We start from the raw sequence: 22266 nt of genomic DNA, 5'->3' as shown, positions 1-22266 counted from the left end.
TTATATTTAATAAATACCGAGCATGCCAATGTCTGCAGAAGCTAGCACATTACTATGGCTAGCCCCAAGGATATTTTTGAAGGGTGGGGGCGGGAGACAGGCAGCAGAGAGAGATGGTTGAAATAGTCATTAGATGTGTTTGGTTACATGCTTCGTGTTTTAAATATTAGTACTGATCAGCATCAGAGGATGCTGGAGACTGCACAGAGTATCACGGTAATAGGAGCTCTGTAGAGAGATAAGCCACAGAGAGAGCCGGCAGGTGAGAGCACTGAATGCTATTGCTTAGTGACACCTGGGTCACATTTTTTGCCCGTAGATCGCAAAGCTCCTTAGGAAAATAGCGAAGCATCATTATCCTTATTTTACAGCTCTGTAAACGAAGATATAGAGAAATCAAATGACCTGCCCAAAGCTCGCTGACCCAGAGGCAGAGCCCGGAAGAGAAACCAGGCTAGCGTCCTGTCCACAGGACCACACTGCCCCGCACTGCTCTGCTGATCTGTCACCGAGGCCCATAGTTCAAACTGGTCATTATATCAGTCGTCCCAAACTTCCCAAGCTTGACTGATGTCTTGTAGATGAGGCATGTTCAAATCATGTCTGTCTGAGGGCTGCCCTGACAACTTGCTAGGAGTCCAAGGGCCACACCGAACGTTAGTAATAGATGGTAGCTGGCGCACACCCTCATTTTTAATTCCACAGTGCTGCCCACACAGGCAGCCCAAGCGACAGGTCATGCTGCCCAGGACAAGGTCGAATATTGCAATCTGAGACCTGTAATCGCCAGCTACTATGCCTCTGTACCGTCGGGCAGGACAGACTGTAGAACTCTGTGAGCCTCACTGCCCCCCGATATAGACCATATTATCAAGGCTATCTGCTTTCCCCCTTGTTCAATGCAGTATTTCATGTTGATACTTACAGGATTCTCCCAAGGTGAGCCTGCACTGAATCAGCTCTGCCCTTTGCGGGACAGATTTATGTCAGCTGGATGGGCCTGCTCACCCACTGAATCAAACCCAGAACACAACTAGTCAAGTCCGATGGCTCAGACCCTTCTCCAATACAGAGAAATGGCATCAGGACAGAAGTGCTCCAGGGGAAGTGAGGACCCAGGTGACCTCCTTGCCCCAGGAAAGGTGCCAATGGAGTCTCATCTAAAGACACCTGCGCTGTTTTACTAACGAAGGTGCCTATAAAGAAAAATGCCAGCCCCTAGCTGGAACTCCAGAGTCTGTCAGGAATGTGAGGTGCTCACTGGCAGTCCTTGGAAACCAAGGTTTGATAAGACAAAGAATTTGCTGTTTAACAATTGACTAGAGTCGAAATTACAAGGCCCACCCAAAGTAACCAAACAACATACTGTAAGCATGCAACAGAGATGCCTCCAAATCAAATCTAGGCCCACAGGGCCAACCCTCCAAACCGTCCCTTTGGTTCTTGAGATTGAGTTGAAACTTACTGTCCAATGAGATGAAAAGTCATGTACGTAAGGAGGAGAGAGAACAATACCAAGAATAGCTGAAACAAGCTAGCATGCTTCTAGGTATGGAGACAAAGAAATGTGGAGGTGGTAAAGGTTGGAAAGCAATGAGGATGACTAAGGGAAAGTAGAAAGATCACCCTGGGAAAGGTGTGAAATGGTGCAAGAAATGGAATTTATGACAGGGAACAAAACTGACTTACGCTGGATAGTCGGGCACTTTCTCCTTGAAGGCAGGCAGATCGCGAACATACTCATTGTACAGCCATTTCACTTTGAAGTGCAAATTCATATAGTCTGCACTTTTACACAGTCTGTGCTTCTCATGGTCTGTTGGGAAGAAAACAAGCAGTCAGGTATGTTAAATTAGCATTATTCCAGTTGCACTGGTCACAGCAGGGCTGTATACAACATATCTGCAATGTGCTACGGTACTAGTGCATGATGTGCGTCTGTAATGCCACGAAATCTCAGCAATTAGGGTTTCTATAGCGTTTGGGAGTTCTTTGCAGTTCAGCAGGTTGAATTTTGGAGTTATTTTGTACAGCTCCATCTAACACTTCAAAAATAGAAGCCTTTCTGGTTGTCATGACAATAAGAGGAGAATGATTTCTTATGGCCTGCCCTCCTCTTCATACGAGATGCTCTGGATTTTGTCCTCCTAAGAAAGAAATAATACGATTCCTAGAGATAGTATTTGTGTTCTCCTAGATTTCAATTATGGTAAAAATATTCCATCTTGCAGCGCCCAAGAGAGGAGGGCAGAGAGAATTAAGTTCTGTACCTTCATTTGTTAGTGATGTGCTAGTATGGATTAGGTATGGATTTCTACAGGGGCTCTGCTAGGCATTTTCATCACTACTGCGCATGCAGCTTTTACCTCCCAGATCCAGCTGTCTCAGTCTCTACAGACCAGAGGAGAAATACTGGGATGTCACTGCTGGCTCAGTGCATTGGAGCCGCTTCATTATCAGTCCAGGAAAACAGACTTCTTGTTGGTGCAGAAAGGGGGTCTCATGACGAAACTTCTCTCTTCCTCTGTATCTCCATCATTCTGTGGTGGCATACAGTCAGCTCCGCCACTCACAGGGGAAAAGGAAAGGTTCTCAGCTGCACAGCTTGCACCCTCATCTGACCATGGCTTGATCACTAATTCCCTCCTCACAGCAGTTCCAGCAGGATTTGTACAGAAGGCACCAGGTCACCTGCTCCCAGGGGTTGGGCACTTATGATCATTTTACTCCTACCCTGCATTCTTTATACTGGCTACCCATAAAGCAGTCAACTGGTTTTAAGCTAGTCCTGCCTGCTTGTCAAGCCCCGAGTGGAAAACAACCTGCCTAAACTTGAACTTTTCCTTGAGTTTTGTCTTAGTACCTATGTGTGCTCTGACACCACCTGCTTTTGTAGAGGTTCCATCATTACCACTTACTATCACTAGCAGGTGATAGAGACTTTGCTACAGCTGTGGAAAACTCAGCCCGCAGAAACACCATCCATCTTCAAGTTAACCCTCCCCCATTTTGGGATACGCAAAGATACTTCTCTATCAGACACATGCTTCGCTTTAACCACCATGGTTCCATGAGTACAATCCTCTTTCTAACGTGATCCCACTGTATTTGAGCGTTTGAAGCCTCTATTTGAGGTGCAGAGTTTGGGTCTGGATTTGAGTTCTCCCAATGCCATGGGGTATTTGAAACCAAGGTTTTTGTTTGGGTCCAAATTTCTAGTTTTTTATTGTTACATTTTTAGCAATGCAGTGCCCCAAAGACTTTGCAGTTAGGTGTCTAGGGGCCTGAACCAAACCCATTGAAATCAATGAGAGTCTTTCAATTGACTTTTATGGACCATGCATAAATACCTGATAAATCAGGTAGACATGTGCATAAGCTATACATGTGCAACTGCAGGCACCGGGCATTTGAGCATCTGGCTTTTAATATAAAAGAGCAACAATCAGAACAGTTTTTCTAATCAGTTACCTGATTACAGTAGGTAAGGTGCAGTCACAATAGCAAAAGATTATCTTAATCTAAATTCATAGATTTTTTTGCAGCCATTTCAAAACATTGTTAAGAAATTGCCTTCTTTCTTTTGAAACGTAAACAATATGAACTGAGAGAAAGGGCAAGTCACCCATTAACTGCTCAACAGAAAATACAAGAATCAAGGAATTTTCCATGCACAGTTACTCAACAAGCCTTGCCAATTCATATAACAATGGAACAATCTAATGAATTTGACAACCTTTGTAATATTGGAGGGCAATACAGACTTCAGTCTAAGTGTACTCTTTGGGGCGAGGATTACTTTATAATAATTAGCAGATCCAGACAGATATAATATTGAGAAGTCCTTTCCTTGGGAGGAAATTACAACGTAAGTCCCCAGGGGAGGATGACTTGATAGCTAAGCTTTATTCACTCCAACACTGACATTTTTCTTGGAAGTGAAAAAAAAGAGCATTTTTGTGTCTTAGCGCTTGTCTACGTCAACACGTGGCAAGCTAGGATGTGAATTTAGCCTGCTGTGGTGTCACTGTCCGTGTGCATCAGCTGACATGTGTTAATTTATTAGAGTGCTTTGATTGAGTCCTCTTTGAAATGGGACCAGCTCAAAGTGCATTAACAAATTGTTAACATGCGTCAGCAGAGTACGAGTGGACATGTGGACAGTAGTTAGACCGCGGCAGGCAAATGTGGGGCTGACTCAATTATTTATGGAGGCATGCCTTAGTTTAATCTCCTTAGTGTTTAAGAAAGATAGGAGCCCCGCCGCAGAGTGTCTGAACTACTGGCATCTCTAGTAATAACTGTAGAAATAAAGAAGTATGGAGGGATTTTAGCATTAAGAGTGGAGATGGAAATAGCCATAACAATGCACTCCATGCCTCTGGCGAGAGGAAGGAAATCAGTAGACAATTAGCACTTGATTAATTTTTATATGAAGCACCACGGGGGTTGCCATCGCTCTCCTTGACAGAGCCAAAAGTCATTCCTGCGTAGGAGCAGCCGCCAATTTATAACACAACTGGATGCATTTGAGATGATGTGGCTTGAGCTGTAAGTTTTTCTCCAAAGGCAACAAGGAGACCATACAATTTTCTAAATGACAAGCCCTGTCAAAGTAGATGTCAGTAGTGCTTGAGATGCAAGATATGTTACCTCACCTATGAAAGATGGATATGTGGTTATGGGAAAAGCACAAGCCAGGAGACAGACTGATCACAACAAAAATCTGATACAGTTTCAGTCAGAAGTTTGGGATGAGGCCTAGGTATCATCTTGTCTTCGCGCACTGCATAGTATAAGGTGCTGGCCATCATGACTTACAACTCTGAGCCACTCCTGGCCAATAAAAATGAGACCTTCAGCAAGATGTAGTACAGACAGCGAGACCCCAAGGGCTCAAACTTTATATAAATATCAAACTGAAGGCCCAAGGATCCATACGTTCCTGGATGGGAGGGAACAAATTTGTACAAATTTTTAAAAAATATTTCACAAGGGCACGGACAAACACCAAGATCCCTTCCACAGAGACATGCTAGGCACAACTAGGTAGTCCGGGATGCACTTGACAACATCAAACATTGAAGAAAAATTAAGGTGTCTGGAACCACAGCAGAAATTGAATCAAGGCCTCGGTCTGCCTTGAGCAAACCATTTAATCAAGTTTAGTTTGGCAGCATAGCCCCACAGTGGAAGGCTTTTAGACTCCAACAGGAGTGTTTTGATTTCCTTATGCAAGTCTAAGGCACTCTGTCCTAGAAACCTAGCAGCCATGCTATCAGGGGAAGAGACTTGAAGTCCAGATGCACTGCCCTGTGGGGACAAGGGATCATGACACATAGGCCAAGTGAGTGTTTTGGAGAGGGTTGGAAGCGCTGAGAACCAAATCTGTCATGCTCAGGCTGGCGTAACTAAGACCACTAGGTCTGTCCTGATGAATCTTCCCTCTATATTCTGGATAGGACAGGAAACAGGAAATACCTAGAAGAGTCCATCCTCTGGTGTTAAGAAAAGACATCCCATACATACTGTGGCTCCTTGCTCACTCTGAAGCAGAAGCACGACAAAGTTAGCTCTAACTCATAGCAAGAAAGTCCACATCCTAAGGAGGTTGAGTGGCCGCCCATGACTCCTTTACAACCCCTCTTATCAGCTATGGAGATGCTCCATTCCCATGGATCAGTTGCTTCCAAACAGAACAGGTGGCCAAGATACCTCTGGTCTGCTGATTGCACAGACTGTCCTCTGACGGGTGGGAAAAAGTGGAAGGGGGGCTAGCTTGGGCATGACTTTGAAACACACATTATAGCGCAAGAATCACTTCAAGGCCCAGCTGTCTGAAGCAGTGGTTTGCCATGCCTGAAAAAGAGAGTCAGGACCTGCAGTCCCAAAAGAATGGGATAACAGAGAAGGAAGATCTGAGTAAGACTGATCCCTGGCATAGTCTCAGATCTACTGGCTAAAAGCAGCACCATCAGTAGCTAAAGTAGCCAAGGTGAAACATCTTTGTCTCTTCCAACGATAATGGAAGAGATTGTCGAGTAACCAGTTCCCACAGAGAACTTTTGTAACTATGAAGATTTCTTGTGGAAGATGGCTGACTCAAGCCCTGAGACCTGGCCATTCTGACCAAGGTCTCATCTATCTTGGAGCTGAAGAGGGCTGCACTGTCAAAAGTCAAGTCCATAACTTCACTCTGGGCCTCAGTGGAGAGACCAAAATTCCCAATTCAGGAATGTCACCTAAGACACTGGTTTTTATCCATGGCAGCCTACGCCGGCACCTCCTAGCTTTCCGTAAACCGTTCCAGAAATTGTTTCTTTCTTCTTCTGGCTTAAGAGGTGCAGAACTTGTATCTCGCCAAAAGTGCCTGGTCATTTGCAGCTTAGCTTCAGGGATGCCAAAGAATAAGCCTTTCTTTCAGAGATGTCCAATCATTTGGAAACCATCCCCAAAGACATATTACAGCTTCCACTAGATTTCCCACTTGCAGCAGAAATCACACACAGAATACTGGAAAAAATCATTTGAAACCCTGCACCCCCACTTCCTCTCCAAGAACATGGTAAAAGAAATTAAGTTTCCTTGAGATAAAAGCAGTAGAGACAGCATGGTTCTAGACCTCTAACCAACGCCAGCAAAGCCTCACATATAGGGAGGGCCATTTTTCCTGTCTCCTGATGCTCCAAGATGTTAAAAACTTGCATCATCTCCTGGGCAAAGCTGCTATTGAAACACCAAGAGCTGCAGCCCTTCTAGCACCACGTCCTGAAAGGCCTGGAGTCCCACAGAGGAGAGGAGGAAGCTGCCAAGGCAGCTTAATCTGGGATGAGGTAAAGAAAAGTACCTATCAAAGGAACATAGAAATTGCCAAACTGGATCAGACCAATTGTCCATCTAACTGAGTCTTCCATCTACAACTGTTTCTGAGGAAGGTGTAAGAAAAGCCTGCACAAGGCGGCCATGGCACAAGTTATATCCTACTGCTTTTCTGTCAGAAAAGAATCTGAGTCTACATTGCATAGAACTACTGATCCTGACAGTTCAAGTGGAGGCGGCCAAAGGACTCCCAAGGACCCTTTGTTTTCTCTGTTAGAGAAGACTGCCTAGGGAGCAGGACAGCTCACCACACTTCAGAGGAGCCACTGACACACAAAGCAGAGGCCCAAATGGACAGACACCAAAGTACTCAGTAACCATGTGGAGTAAAACCTGATTGGGGCTTGAACCTTGTCTGGGTCTGACCACCAAAAGAAGGAGGCATTGATCCTGATGAGGACGGTCACTTTGGAGTTGATATGGTCTTTGCTGGACGAGTAGACTGAATTAAGCCAGGCCTGCAGGCAATATAGAGGAAGCCTGGCAAAGGGTGCCACAATTACATGCTGCCATGTGACCTAGCAGTGATGGGCACATTCACACTGTAGTCCTTGGTCTGCAAGAAATCAGGTTGCACATTGTCTGAAATCTTTCTGTGGGGAGGAAGGCTCTTGTGAAAACAGAGCCCAATGCTGTCCTAATAAAGTTTATTGTCCTTGTGGGTGATAAGATGGACTTTTTCTCTGTTCACGCAGATCCCCAGGACTTCTGGGTTTTGAATGCATTATTGACTAGCTGACCTGACCTCCTGTCCAGAGTCACCTACCAGAAACCAGTTGTCCATATATGGAAAGACTGTGTGGGCCCTGATGTCTCATCTGGGACGCCACCACAGTGAAAACCTTTGGAAACATTCTGGGTGCTGTCGCTAATCCGAAGGGGAGGACCCGGAATTGGAAGTGCTCCCATCTCATCATAAATCGTAGGAACCTCCTTTAGAAGGGGTGAATGCCTATATGAAAATATGCATCCTTCATGTCGAGAACCATGAACCATATACCTTCTTGAAGAGAGGGTGTTACTGATGCCAACGTGGCCATCCTGAACTTTGATTTCCGAATGAGGATGTTGAGTTGCTGAAGATCGAGAATGGGTCTCCACACTCCATGTATTTTGGGGACTAGGAAATATGGAGACTAGAACCCTCATCCCTTGATGCTGAGGAGGGATGTGCTCTATTATCCTTTGGCGTAATAGGGATTACACTTTCTATTGAAGAATTGCCTTCTGAGAGTGATCCTTGAAGGATGACCGGGAAGTGGGTTTAAGGGGAAGGAAGAAGATGAACTCTATGAAGTATCCCTGATGGATAAACTCCAAGACCCAATCATGCATCATGATTAGCTCCCAATTGTGGGCAAACAGAGTGAGATGGCCTCTAAAGATGACAGAAGAAGGGGTAGGTACAATTAGAGATGATAAGCAGGTCTCAACTGAAACATCAAAAGAGGCTCCTAGGAGTGGGCTGGGAATGGGTTGCAGTTGTGGTGGTAAAAGAGAATGCCAAGCAGGTTCTGAGTCTTTTGTCTCTTATGGGGAGGCTTGGCAGAATGCCAGTAGTAGGACACATGACAAGGAGGAGGAGGCTGTCTTGGTTTATAGGTCTACCTCTGGTACTTTCTCCTTGGTGCTGGTTTTTAGACACCCAGGGAGCAAAGGGTAGACTATGAATCCTTTAACGAGTGGAGAAAAGTCATAAGTCTTCTCATTAAAGAGATTGGATTCATCAAAGGGAAGGTCTTGGATAGTATTCTGCACCTCCTCGGGAAGTATTCTGCACTTCCCTTGGGAAGCCTGAAGACTGCAACCAAGAATCCCTCCTCATAACAAAACCAGTGGACAATCTTCTGCTGCATCAGGTGCAGCCTGAAAAGCTGTTTTTACCACCAGCCAGCCCTCCTCTAGAAGGGAGAGGAACTGGGCTCTGTTCTCAGAGGAAAGTTTGTACTGAAAGGCCACCAGCCTAGAATAGTTAAAGTCATACTTGGTTAGTAAGGCCTGGTAATTGGTGATGCCATGGAAGACAGAAATGTGAAAGTATGCACCAAGTAAAAGGGAGCATAACTGACTTCTAGATCCAGGAAGGGAATGATGGAGGCCAGGGAGACCATGCGGAACCTCAGTTTCTTGAGATATCTATTGAGGCAATGTAGGTTCAAGATGGAGTAAAACCTCTTCCTCTCAAATTTTGAAGTACTTCCTCCACAGCCCCCACACATAGGAGGGATTGCACCTCCTGGATGAGGAGTTGCTCATTAGAAGGGTCACTGAAGAGGGCCAGTGATAGGGCAGCGGGTGGCAGGGAGGGGTGGATATAAACTGGAGGATATATCTGACTGTCACTGTGCTCAGGACCCAACAGTCCGATATCATGGATGCCCATACCAGACTGAAGAGCGACAGATGGTCCAAAAATAAAAGGAGAAGTGCATCTGAAACAATGACTGGTACAGTACCCTCCGGAGCACCTTCAAAAGGCCTGCTTGGGCCTGCCAGAGTATCTCTGAGCCCCAGACTGGGAGGCTGAGGTGGTTGGTTGGTGCCATTTATAAGCTCTGCCTTTCTCTGTGGTGGAGGCCCCAAGAACTGAGAAAGCTGCGAGGGCCTGAAGTGCTTCCTGGAGGCAGATGGCGCATACACGCCTAAGGATCGAAGGGTGGCTCTTGAGTCCTTCAGCTCATGAAGTCTCATGTCCGTCTGCTCTGAGAAAAGGGAAGAGCCTTAGAATGGGAGGTCCTGGATGGATCCCTGGATCTCATGGGAAAGGCCAGAGCACTGGAGCCAGGAACAGCACCTCATGACGACTACAGAGGCCATTGTCTGGGATGCCAAGCTGGCAGTTTCCAAAGCCGCCTGAGCATGTTCTGAGCCACGAACTCCTGCCTCGACTCTTCAGGCAGGGAGTCTTTGAATTTATTCAGGGATTAAATTGTATCTCCCCAGCAAAAAGCTTGCTGATTGGCCATACGCAGTTGGAGGCTACCCGTAGAATAAACATTTCTTCCGAAGAGGTCCAGTTTCTTAGCATCTTTTTGTTTAGGGGTAGCACTTAACTGGTTCTGCCTGTCCCTCTCATTCGCTGCAGACACCACCAGGTGGGAGGGGGGAAGGGTGTCAGAGTACAGGTAATTGAACCCGCTTGCTGGCACATAATACTTTTTCCCTGCCCTCTTTGAAGTGGGGGCCAGAGAAGTAGGAGTTTGCCATAGGGCCCTTAATTTGTCCTATCAACATCTCATTGGTCGATAGGGCCACGTTGGATGGAGCTCCTGCAGCCAGGATGTCGATAAGACTGTGTGATGTTCTCCCTGACTTCCTCGAGTTCCAAGCCCAAGTTTGAAGTGACCCACTTCAGAAAGTCCTGATGGGCCCTGAAATCGTTCTGGGGAAGTAGGCTGCTGGGACTCAAAATAGCCTCATCTAGGGAGGACGAGGAGGTGGCTTGCACCGAAGGAGGGTCTCCTTCCTCTTCCTCGACTATGTCCACTGGAGGCGTCTCCTGGACTTCGGTAGTGCTGTTGGTCAGGGCGTGTGTGCTGGTGTGAGTTCCCCTCTGGACACCTGTGACCCGTCCGTGCCCAGGGCAGCCACCTGAGAATGCCAAAGTCAGGGCAGGCTGCAAACGGAGAGCGGATTCTCCCAACACTGGTGGGTGGCACTGAAGCCAGACTTCCCAACCAGCCACAAACTGCACTTCTGAATCCCCAGAGAAGCCAGTACACTGATGCACACAGCCCCCTTTACTGCATTTCAGCTCCAGGCTCCCAAATCAGCACTAGGTCCAGTAAAGAGACCAGTTACTTAAACTCTCTGCTCTTTACTAAAAAGGTTCCCTCTGACCCTAAGAGTCAGCCACAGAACCAGTTCAATATAAGTTTGGATCTTACTTAAAATACCACGCTGCCAGCCAATCCTTTAGCAACTAAACTAAAGGTTTATTGTAAAAAAGAAAAATAAACCATAAGAGAAATGTTAAAGGGTCAAAGGTAGGGATAGGATACAGAGTGACCTAAACAAACTGGAGGATTGGGCCAAAAGAAATCTAATGAGGTTCAACAAAGATAAGTGCAGAGTCCTCCACTTAGGAAGGAAGAATCCCATGCACAGCTATAGACTGAGGACCAACGAGCTGGGCAGCAGCTCTGCAGAAAAGGACCTGGGGGTATCAGTGGATAAAAAGCTGGATATGAGTCAGCAGTGTGCCCTGGTTGTCAAGAAGGCTAATGGCATATTGGGCTGCATTAGGAGGGGCATTGCCAGCAGGTCACGGGAAGTGATTATTCCCCTCTATTCGGCATTGGTGAGGCCGCATTTGGAGTATTGTGTCCAGTTTTGGGCCCCCCACTACAAAAAGGATGTGGACAAGTTGGAGAGAGTCCAGCGGAGGGCAACCAAAATGATTAGGGGGCTGGAGCACAGGACTTATGAGGAGAGGCTGAGGGAACTGGGCTTGTTTAGTCTGCAAAAGAGAAGAGTGAGGGAGGATTCGATAGCGGCCTTTAACTATCCGAAAGGGGGTTCCAGGGAGGATGGGGCTAGGCTGTTCTCGGTGGTGGCAGATGACAGAACAAGGAGCAACGGTCTCAAGTTGCAGGGCAGGAGGTCTAGGTTGTACATTAGGAAAAAGTTTTTTTACTAGGAGGGTGGTGAAGCACTGGAATGGGTTACCTAGGGAGGTGGTGGAATCTCCATCCTTAGAGGTTTTTAAGCTGAGGCTTGACAAAGCCCTGGTTGGGATGATATAGGTGAGGTTAGTCCTGCTTTGAGCAGGGGGTTGGACTAGATGACCTCCTGAGGTCCCTTCCAACTCTATGATTCTATGAAAGCAAATCATATACATACAAATGATTGGAAGTCCATATACATCAGGTTTCTAGAAGAAATGTGGAGTTGCAGGCTTTTATAGTTCCCTCTGGTATACATCCAGTACCTGGATGAGTCTAAGTCCTTCAGTTCAGTTGCAAGATGAATTGATCCAGAGGTAGGTGTGTGTCAGTAACTGAACAGGAACAAAGGCAAAATGGTTCCTCTGGCTTGATCTTATATAACCTCTGTCTTTGGCCATGTGGCCTGTGAAAACTTACAGCAGCTAAAATGGAGTCCAGAGTCACATAAGCAGGTTCTGGTGACTCATTGGTGATGCTGGCTTCTCCCCCTGGACTCCTTGCACCTGGGAATGTCTTAATGGGTCATTAAGCAGGCGGCTGTTCTGCAGCCATCCTGTCTGAGGTGTTGCCCAGGCAGCACAATTTGAAATACAGATGATATCTCAAATACATCTTTAACTTCCATTTCACATATCACACGTGAACATAAGTATTGTCATCTTACTTAGCACATTATAACCTTCCTACCAGTACCTGACATGGCCTATCCCACATGAATTAATATGATTTTGACATATTGATGTCAAACAATATAACAAATGCTCTTCCCCGCATCTACCCAGCATGACAACACCGTCTCAGCTTCTGCAGCTAGCAGACCTCCTTAGCACTGCCCAGGAATTACCACAGACTTGGATCAGCAGCGAAGGCACTCGGCCAGGTTTACTGCAAGTGAAGCATGATGCTAGTACCCCGTAGGGGCTACAGGTACACTAGGATATGTATGCTCGTCACATTGGACCGGCTCAGTTAACAACGGGACTTTCTGTTATCCCCTAGGCCGGACAAAGAGACCTCTGCTAGGGCCGTCTTCTTATGCCCTGATACAAACAAGCTCCATATTGCATCTCTGACATCAACTATTGTTCCATACCTTGCCTCCAAATCAAGCACAACATCTTCATCCATCATCCTGTGTCCTCTATCTTTAGGTCGGGGTGTCTCTGTACTGTCTCTCATGATTGTGTTTGTGCACCACTGTATCTTGGGGACAGACTGTACTGCCTCCCTGTAGTAGAAAGTGAGAGCCTGAGACATGAGGCCTAATATAACAGGTCAGGTATGAGGTCTGAACTAAAATAATGGTCAAGTCTGTCATAAAGGAAAGTTAGCAGAAGACATGCTGTGAATGCCGGCAGGCTCACAGTAACTGGAAGAACAGAGCTGCTATTACACACACATTCCTAAAGAAGCAGTAGGTACAGAGCACTCACGCAAGCACATCCCAGAAAGGTACCAGAACACCCCAATACCCCAAAGATAACGAGGGCTCCTGACCCCTCGGAAGGACAATATGATGGTTAGAGATGTTTTGGCTGAGCCATCCGGTACATGGTAAAGGGTGGTATCTTATCACGTCAGAGGGTGGCAATGAGACACGTCAGAGGGGCAACTTGTTTGTATCAGTGTGTAAAGGAGGGTCTTAAAGGGAGTGTCTTTGTCTGGCCGAGTGAGGAACAAAAAATCCCACCGTTTACTGAGGGGGTCCATTGTTAGGGGCATACATGTACTAAGTGTACTTGTAGCACGTATAGGGCGCTTTTTACCATGCCCTTTTGACAACAAATCTGGCTTGGTGCCTTTGTTGCAGAAAGGGATCTGTGATCTTATTGGATAATCCGATCGTGGTTTGGTGTCTTGGTTATCTGCAGAGCTGGGACAGCGTACACACTGGGAGAACACATGCGGCCAACAACTGAAAACACTCCCTATCCAGTATTTCTCTTGTTCCGTGTCTCTGGATCGTTTCTGCAGTTAGCATGTGTCGCGGGAGTTAGGCATACCATTGCTTTCACCAATACCGTTCCTGCTCCTTAAGAACGCCAGTGCATTAACAATGCTGTCTTTTTGCCAAGATCCTGCACCAGTCAGTGAACTTGTAAGCTGGCAGGCAATTGTTGTTTCCTAAAGCCAGACTTTGGTTCAGGCCTCAGATCTTGCACCAGGGCTAATGTTTCAAGGTCTCTCTCTTATTATTACAGGTACCAGAATCAGGGTCTGGGGCTGAACGGGAAGGGGCAGTAGCACATCTCTTGGATGCCACTGAGAAGGAGTGGTTTGAGGAAGGTCCCTGCACCAGGTAAAATCCCCCAGGGTTCCAGTAGGGCCACTGGATCGGCCAGTAACCTGGCCAGGTGCCCGCTTGATGACCAGCACCAAAACTCAGTGCGGCATAGGCCAGGTACCAATGGCGGACTTTCTGCAGTACATAGGATTCCTCTTCGGACTCCAGAGGATTCATCTTTCAGTGACTACAGTGGAGTGGTAGCCACTTCCACCTCCAAACAATGCCATGGTTCCGGGGACTGGTGCTGGGGATCGGGGCACTGGAATGAGGTGGGGCTTGCCCCTGGATGGTGCCCGGGGACCTGGTGCTGGGAAGGCACCAGACATACCCTGTTTCCTTCTGCTCCCAGATGCCAAGGGTGGCAGGTACCCCATTAGGGTTGGGGAGAATGGAAGCAAGAGAAGGTCTCGAGTCATCTGAAAGGCCTCCGGAGTTGATGGCACTGTCAGTCCGCTGGTACCGTGGTGGTTTCCTGGTATTGGAGGAGGGTCCTGCACCAGACTCAATGCCCGCAGGAAAGTCGACCGTGCCGATGTGGATTCAGGGATAGCAGAATGGTCCGACGTGGGTCTCACTCCTTCTCCCTACTTGCCTCTCTTTTGCACTGGAGAGCACCCTTGCTTGGCACCGGGGATGGAGAATGGTGCAGGGAAGAGTTCTGTGCCAAAGGAGCGACTTAGCTCTGAGACAGGTTTGAGGGCAGCTTCCATGAGGACAGCCTTTAGACTGATGTCCCAGTCCTTTTTAATGTGGGGTCTGAAGTCCCAGCAAATTTGGCACTTGTTCTTTACATGAGTTTCCCTCTAGCACTTTAAGCAACTGGAGTGTGGGTCACTCACAGGCATAGGTTTGCCACAGGAGGCACAAGACTTGAAGCTTGGGGACTGGGGCATTCCCAGCCCTGGGGAGAAAAGTTCCTCAACAATACAATGCTACTTGTGAAATTATATACATTAAATTATTAACACTATGGATGAAGAAAACAGTCCAAAACCATTGGGAAGAAGCCTTGTCAGAGCAAGAAAGGGTCCAGCACCTGTCACGGGCAGTAAGAAGGAACTGAAAGGGTGCAGGGCCGGTGATGCCCCTTATACAAGCGCAAATGCACGCGGCACTAGAGCTGGTCTTACGGATACCACTAAGGGAAAAATCTCTGGCACCAGTGCATGCAGCGTGCACACATCTAGCCTGCAATGGACACCAGCATGCACTCGAAGAAGAACCAGACTACACTAACTATACTACAATTAACTGAACTAAACCAAAGAATAACTATTTACAATTTTATTTACAGATTTTCTGAAAGGCTGAAGCAAGAGAGGACACTGGATTCTGACTCAGAGCATGCAGTGGTTAGAAGGAACTGAGGGGGCGTCGATCCACACTGCTTCTTATAGCCTTCTCAGCAGCAGCACTAGGAGATCTAGTGCACATGTGCAGGCCAACGGACACTGCTCGTTACAATCTCCGGACTCAGGCACATGATGTGCACGCCTACCTAGGTGCGGAATACACACAGGCACCAGCACTCAAAAAAGAATTAACACTTACAAGTCTAAAATGTTCCCAATTGCATTACTTAAAGACGATTTTACCCTAACTTACAGAGCAGAATACTGGCGGGGCTGGTTCCAGACTGGACTGGCGTGCTGTAGAGAGGAATGCAGGGGTGACTAGCAGGGCTGGGGTGTTTACACACAAACTCTGGAACATTTGAAATTCTACAGCTATCCCTTGCTCCCAGCTACTCTGAATCCTATGGTGAGGCTCTCTGAAGGCAGAGTCAGGAAGGACAAAGCCAAATCTATTTGCCCAAAAATAAACCAGGAGAGAGAGTGCACTAAAAGCAGAGAAACTAAAATTTAGCAGAGTCATGGATCCAAGTCTTTTCCAAATATATTTTTTTCTGTCTATGATAAAAATGCATTGCAGGAAGATGCATAACATGAACAAAAGCATAATCCTGGGGACTGACATCTAACACAATCTATGCAGCAACTAAACTAAACTAAGGGAACGAAAATAAAAACAAAATGAAAACTCTTACCACCATAAAAGAAGACTTTGCGAATGCGAAAGACAGGTTGGGCTTGTGACAGAGGAGAGAGAAAAGTGAACCACAGGAAGAAACAAGCATGATGGAGATCAAAGAAATCTGATGAATCCAAAAACCCCTTGGCCCTTAGGCTGCTCCCTCAATCATGGCCAGCTGCTCTCCCCTTCAAGAGACCTGTTACAGATCTTGGTCACCTCTCCCTGTCTGTTAAAGGGAAGGATTTCAGAAGCTACTGAAGATGATAGGAGAGCCTTTGCTTCTTCTGAAATGTGTTAAGTGGGAAAAATGTAGGCGTTGGTGATCTTAGTGGGTTTATGTGCTGTAACCTACTGGACATGAAAGAGCTTAGCAGCAGCAATAATGGAAAAATGCACAGATGTTTTCTGGCAACTGCTATGTTTTATCCTCAGCAAACCACAAGAACAGAGTGTTCTATAGCTGTCTCTTATTGCCCCTGCAGATCTGATTTGGAAACACAATCATAACACAATCAGGCCCACCGACAGCAATTCTAGCCCCAGGGCAAAACAGTCAATGGTCTGCCTAGAAAGGGAGGTCTGAGGTGGCTTCCACTGGAAGTTTTTACTTTTTATTATGTGCCATGCAGGTTCCTGGGTGGCTGAGGCAGCAGTATCTGCTACTTGGGCTCTCTTGGGAGATTACTGAGGAACCTAGAAAGCTGAGTAGCAGATATCGCCTCCTCACTCTGCCCAGGAACCTGCATGGTGCATAATAAATAAGCTCAGTTCAGGGGAGGGGCAGAGAGCACAAGCAGTGGGGGCTTTGAGGGAAGGGGGTGGGTGGAGGAAAGGAGGATACGTATCATAGAATAGACTCATAGAAGATTATGGTTGGAAGGGACCTCAGGAGGTCATCTGGTCCAACCCCTGTATCTATCCTCCCATCCACCCGGGCCCTTTTAAATCGCTGTGCCCTGGGCAATTGCCCCACCTGCACCACGTTAGCAGGTCTGCATATGGTAGCTGTTACAGCTGGAAATAAGCTCTTAGGGTCTAGTCCATGCACATGAGGGCTCAAATGGGATTACCTCCTTGCAGTATGGTCTCCAGTGCTTTGTCCAGTCCCATTCTTGACACAGGCAATAGGGCTTCCATCACTTCCACTGAGATATATTCCACCGTCTAATATATCTCGCCATTTGGGTTTTTCTGGATGTATTATCTACACTTGCTTTAGTTAATTTCATTCCGTTATATCTAAAGATAAAAATCTTACGAAGAGTCCCTAAATAATATCCTTCTCTCTTTGGTGTGTCTACTACTCAAATGTTTGTGCACTGTTATCGAATCTCTTCCCCTTTAGTGCTAGTTTGACCACACTGTACATATTTAACTCTTTCAAATCTTACACTCCCTTCAGCCTCTGTTCTGATCAAAATTCCCTCCAGCCTGCCAACATCTTTTGGACACTGAGGTGCCCAGAACATAACAAGTGCCATAACTTGTGGCTGGCAGTTTCTCTATTATTGTCACATTCAATTGCCTTACTGGTAAAAAACAGAGCTGCATTTCCCTTTGCTTGGAGCCTCTATTTTCTGGATCATGAAGTTGCTCTCTATGTAACTGAGGAAGCTCTAATGATCCATGATTAGTTATATTTGTTTGCCACGGGTCAGCTGTTAAGGAGGTTAATCATGCAGCATGCAATTACAACCAATCAACTCTCACCACTCACAAGTGCCACCTTATATTCCACCCACCCACATTTTTTTCTGTGTGACACCCAATCATGTTGTTTCCCAGTCAAGTCCATAAAGTAGACATGGAGAGAACGATGCTAAAAAGCTTTGTAAGTGATACTTCTCCCTGATCAGTAAAAATACGACATGCTTAGCTTGCTGTGCGTTTCCTGAATTCCGGTCTCCTTTATGGCAGTATGACATACAAACTACTCTACCATTTACTTGTATACCATGTGTTTTTGAAAGACTGTACAGACTCATCTTGAAGAGAAAACTTCCTGAGAAGATTGTGTTGCGAGTTATCTATCCAAACTCTGGAGCACTTATACTACAAGCAAATTTACTTCCTGAATGACCAGATCATTTCACCCTTGAGTTTGCTGCCCACCTTAACTATTGTTTTACAACAATGCTCTGGACAATGAGAGAGACCAGTAATGTCACCTTTGTCAGGCTAGCTTTTTTGTTCTCTTGCGCTGTTCTGAGGACATACTGAGTTCATAGTGTCTCTCTAAAAATGAAACAGCTCATATTCCCTACATAAAGGCCCACCATGCACCATGACTGACAAGACTTAAGGGCTTGAAATCCCAAGGACTCTATTCAACCTGGTATTTCCTAGATCTTAAGTCACTAGAAACTGGTGTGTGGTCTTCATAAGAATTCAAATTGGATGGTGAAAAACAGAAGAGAAAAAGCGAATGGGATTTACTGTAGCACCTCAGAGTTACAAACACCAGAGTTAGGAACTGACCGGTCAGCCACACATCTCATTTGGAACCAGAAACACACAAAGAGGCAGCAGCAGAGACAACAACAACAAAAAAGCAAATACAGTGCAGTGCTGTGTTAAACATAAACTATTAATAAAAGAAAGGGAAAGTTTTAGAAAAGATAAGGAAACTGTTTCTGTGCTTGTTTCGTTTAAATTAAGATGGTTAAAAGCAGCATTTTTCTTTTGCATAGTAAAGTTCCAAAGCTGTATTAAGTCAATGTTCAGTTGTAAACTTTTGAAAGAGCAATCATGATGGTTTGTTCAGAGCTACGAACATTTCAGAGTTTACGAACAACCTCCATTCCCGAGGGGTTTGTAACTCTGAGATCTACTGTCCATAAGCCCAGGTTTCTAAAGCTATACAGCTATTGTAGACACTATTTCCTCCTACCAAAAGGTCCTGTTCACTAATAGTGTAAAGAGCTCCTGGATGACTTCCCTTTACACTCAATATTTATCATTCACACTTTCCCCACACACTGTTCTGTGTGCACAAGAATTTTTTTTTAAATTTCTAGGTGAATTCACACCCTACCGATCCTGAGTAGGTTTCCCTCCCTCCCCTAGTCAGTGAATAAGGATCTCACGCAAAGGGTATGTAGTGTAATTGAATTCTCACCCATACCCTTGTCTATACTACGTTAAGTTACAATGCCATACAGTTTTTTGTAAATCCCTCCATAGATCTACCATAGAACGCTGTTTACAGTGTACCTCAGAACCTCTATAACAGGTGTCTCTGACCTTGATTGCGGCGTGGGGTGTGGAGGGAAGGTCACATACAGCTCCTCAAACCCAACAGCAGAGCCGCCTTTTGAACGTTTTACTTCCCTGGACTCATCATTTAAGCTCACAGCACTCACTGTATGGAGAAGGAGATTTCTGTTCTTGTTCTCAGACACAGGACTCTCATGCCCACCCTATGTCCACGTTCTTTTTTAATTTGCTATTTTAGAATCCCCATTGCCCTGGCATCTAGGTACTGCAGCTCTTAAAATCAATCTCATTTAATACATAATTTTAATGATTTCCCCTTAAACTTGTCTACCTCCTTACCCTTCAAGGGCTTAACTGCAGCAACCTTTGCCAGAGCGTCCTGTACTCGCCTTTAGTGTTATATAAAATATTCAGCACCCCATTACATGGCTGACCCTATGATTTAAGGAATAATGCTCTAGGGGTTAGGGTGGTAGCCCAGGATTTGGGAGACTGCCTGTGACACCTTGGACAAGCGACTTTATGTCCCTGTGCCTCAGTTCTCTATCCATAAAGAAGGGATTAAAAAGTGCTTCCCTGTTTCATAGGGATGTTACCAGGATAAGTATGTCAAAGGCTGTGCAGCACTTAAATTCTGCCATAGTGGGGGCCACAGAAAGTACCGAAGATAGACAGATATGAAGGGCAAACCCTGGCTCTACAAAGCTTCATCCTAGGAATCAGCAGCAGAAACATCCCTGTTGACCAAGATTATCAAGATGGAACATGGGACAGACATGGTTTCAAGTAGTCACGTTCCAGATTATTTCTAGACTGAACCCATCACTTGGCATTACAGCTGGCAGCAAAGGGATGGCCAGTGCTGAGCAAAAGAGTTCCAGGATCACCATGGCAACCCGCATCACCTAGGACGCAGGAGGCAGCCGCAGTGTGCAGGAGCTGGAGCTTCTACGTGGTCTTGGAAAGACACCACCAAGTCAAGTTCTTCCTTAGTGGATCTCATCTATTTTTAGCTGATTCCTGGGTCCTGATTGGGGGATTCCACCTAGAATTATTCGGAATGTCAGACATCATTACCAACCAGAGAAGTTGGCTGGCAAAAAAAAGTCTCCTGAACAGCAGCTGTCTCTAGCTCCCACAGCATCAGTTGCTTTGCTGAGTCCTCTTAATGATTAGGTTCAGATAGCATAAGAGCTTACTATACTAAAGCTCTGTAGTCTGTATCCAGGGTGCTTTTGGTAGAGGAGGAAAGTCTCTTTACCTGCTCACAACTATAAACTCTACCAAATGGCAGGAACTTACCACTTGAGTTGAGTGAGCTCATTTTATCCAGAGCTTAGGAACAGACACAGAAGGAAAAACATCATGAAAACAGTTAGGAGCATGTATTGTACTTTGGAAGGAAGGACGGACGCGCGCGCACGCACACATCCAAATCTATCTTCCACAGAATACATTTGCTTTTGTTGTAGAGAGAGGCCGTCCTGCTCTATCACACTGAATGCACACAGTCCAGGATAGATTGACTACACCAAGAGAACTGAATGAGGATTATACAGATGCTGACAATGGTGGGGAGGTCAGAATCTCAGGGTACAGCTGTGCAACAGCTGGACTAGAGGGGAGCCACGACCAATGTCTGAGACTCTTCTCTTCCCTTTTTACGTAAGTTCATTTTTATTTAAATTTGTATTTTTCAAGTTATGACCTAATTTAACATTTGTGTTTAAAGCAAAGGCAACAAGAACTATAATAATTTACTTTATTTTAAAGCCAGTTTTGATTAAAATTGTTGGAGGCGCCTAGAAGGCAAATTAAAGACTATTCAGAGTAACACTTACTTAGAACATTAGAATCTCCACAGGCAAGATCTTTCGAACATCCACATTCAGAAAAGGGCTAAGGTATGTCAAGTTTTCAGCTCTACTGCACCATCTGCACTGATGAGGTATACTTATACAGAACTACCTGCTCTGGAGTTCTTCAACCTTCCTTCAGCTCTTCATCATACAAATACTTCTCAGCCCACTAACTTCTCTTCTGCCAACCACAGGCCACAACAAAGACCACCCTATAAAAGGGGCACGCTGCATGTGTATACCCCTTCGAGTTATTGTTTCTGCATCAGTGTGCTGGGGGGTGTACAAGACACAACTGCAAGCCAGTTCTCTCCCTGAGAAACTTACAACTGAGAAGATATTGAGTTGGGTGTCAGGATGTGTTGTGATAAATGGACCAGCAAATTTACTGTAATTGTGAGCTCAACCGTCAAAAGTATATGAACGTTCGTAAGATGTCACAATAACGTATAATAGCAAAAATTGATTGAAAACAGTGTGAAGGGAGACAGAAAACCGAAATTAGTCTAAACAAGAGGGACAACTGATGTAGTTCAATGGCTATGTTAAAAACATGTTTGGTAAAAACAGAAGATGTGGAACCAGAAATTAATCAACCAAAATTGATGTGTCAAATATTAGGTCTAATTCATGGACCAAATAGTGAGAGGAGGGACTATTCCACACCATTCCCTTTGTGGATCCTTAAAGAAAGATTTTGAGGGGCAGGAGAAGGAAGAACAGACAGAGGCTACAAAAGCGAGTTTCACCATCATGGCTGCCACTCCTACCGCTTCCTAAGACCGCAGGCCTTCGTCACCCTGATCCTCACTATACCGAACTAATGACAGAGTGACCCAGACAACATAGCCACCCCTACCAGCACCTGCTGAATCACAACCACCACAATCAGGAAACAGGATTGGACTTCAACAGCAGCAGCAATAGCTCCAACCCATCTTAACTAAAATCTTCTCTTTTCCCCAAAGAGACAAAGTTATTACTATCTTCGATACCATCTAAGGAGACTATCATGCAAGGGGTTTTTTCCTTCTAAAACTCCCTCCAACTAAATGGAAAGGGAACAAGGGATGCTGTTAAAATGAAAGCTCTACTTAATACATTTACATGTCAAAAGTTTTAACTTGGCAAGTGTGCTCTTGTTGCCAAGAAGGTTAGTGGCATATTGGGCTGCATTAGTAGCAGCATTGCCAGCAGATCGAGGGAAGTGATCATTCCCCTCTATTCGGCATTGGTGAGGCCACATCTGGAGTACTGTGCCCCGTTTTGAGCCCCCCACTACAGGAAGGTTGTGGACAAATTGGAGAGAGTCCAGCAGAGGGCA

General features: G+C 45.7%; 1 protein-coding gene across 4 annotated transcripts in view; it reads right to left on the bottom strand.

Annotated features, from left to right (window-relative positions):
- The window catches only part of UNC13B (unc-13 homolog B), a 410138-nt gene that overhangs the window by 53294 nt on the left and 334578 nt on the right, over positions 1-22266 (bottom strand). For all 4 annotated transcript variants that reach the window (XM_067543563.1, XM_067543564.1, XM_067543562.1 and 1 more), the window contains one exon: positions 1690-1816. In XM_067543563.1, coding sequence (XP_067399664.1) covers positions 1690-1816 — 127 coding nt within the window. The remainder of the gene's footprint in view (positions 1-1689; positions 1817-22266) is intronic.

Source organism: Emydura macquarii, unplaced genomic scaffold (assembly GCF_026122565.2).
Source record: "Emydura macquarii macquarii isolate MOO-44397 ecotype Brisbane River unplaced genomic scaffold, CSIRO-AGI_Emac_v2 contig_915, whole genome shotgun sequence".
NCBI classification, from domain to species: domain Eukaryota; kingdom Metazoa; phylum Chordata; order Testudines; family Chelidae; genus Emydura; species Emydura macquarii.
Note: the sequence above shows the minus strand (reverse complement) of the source record. Positions and strands in the feature narration are given on the sequence as shown.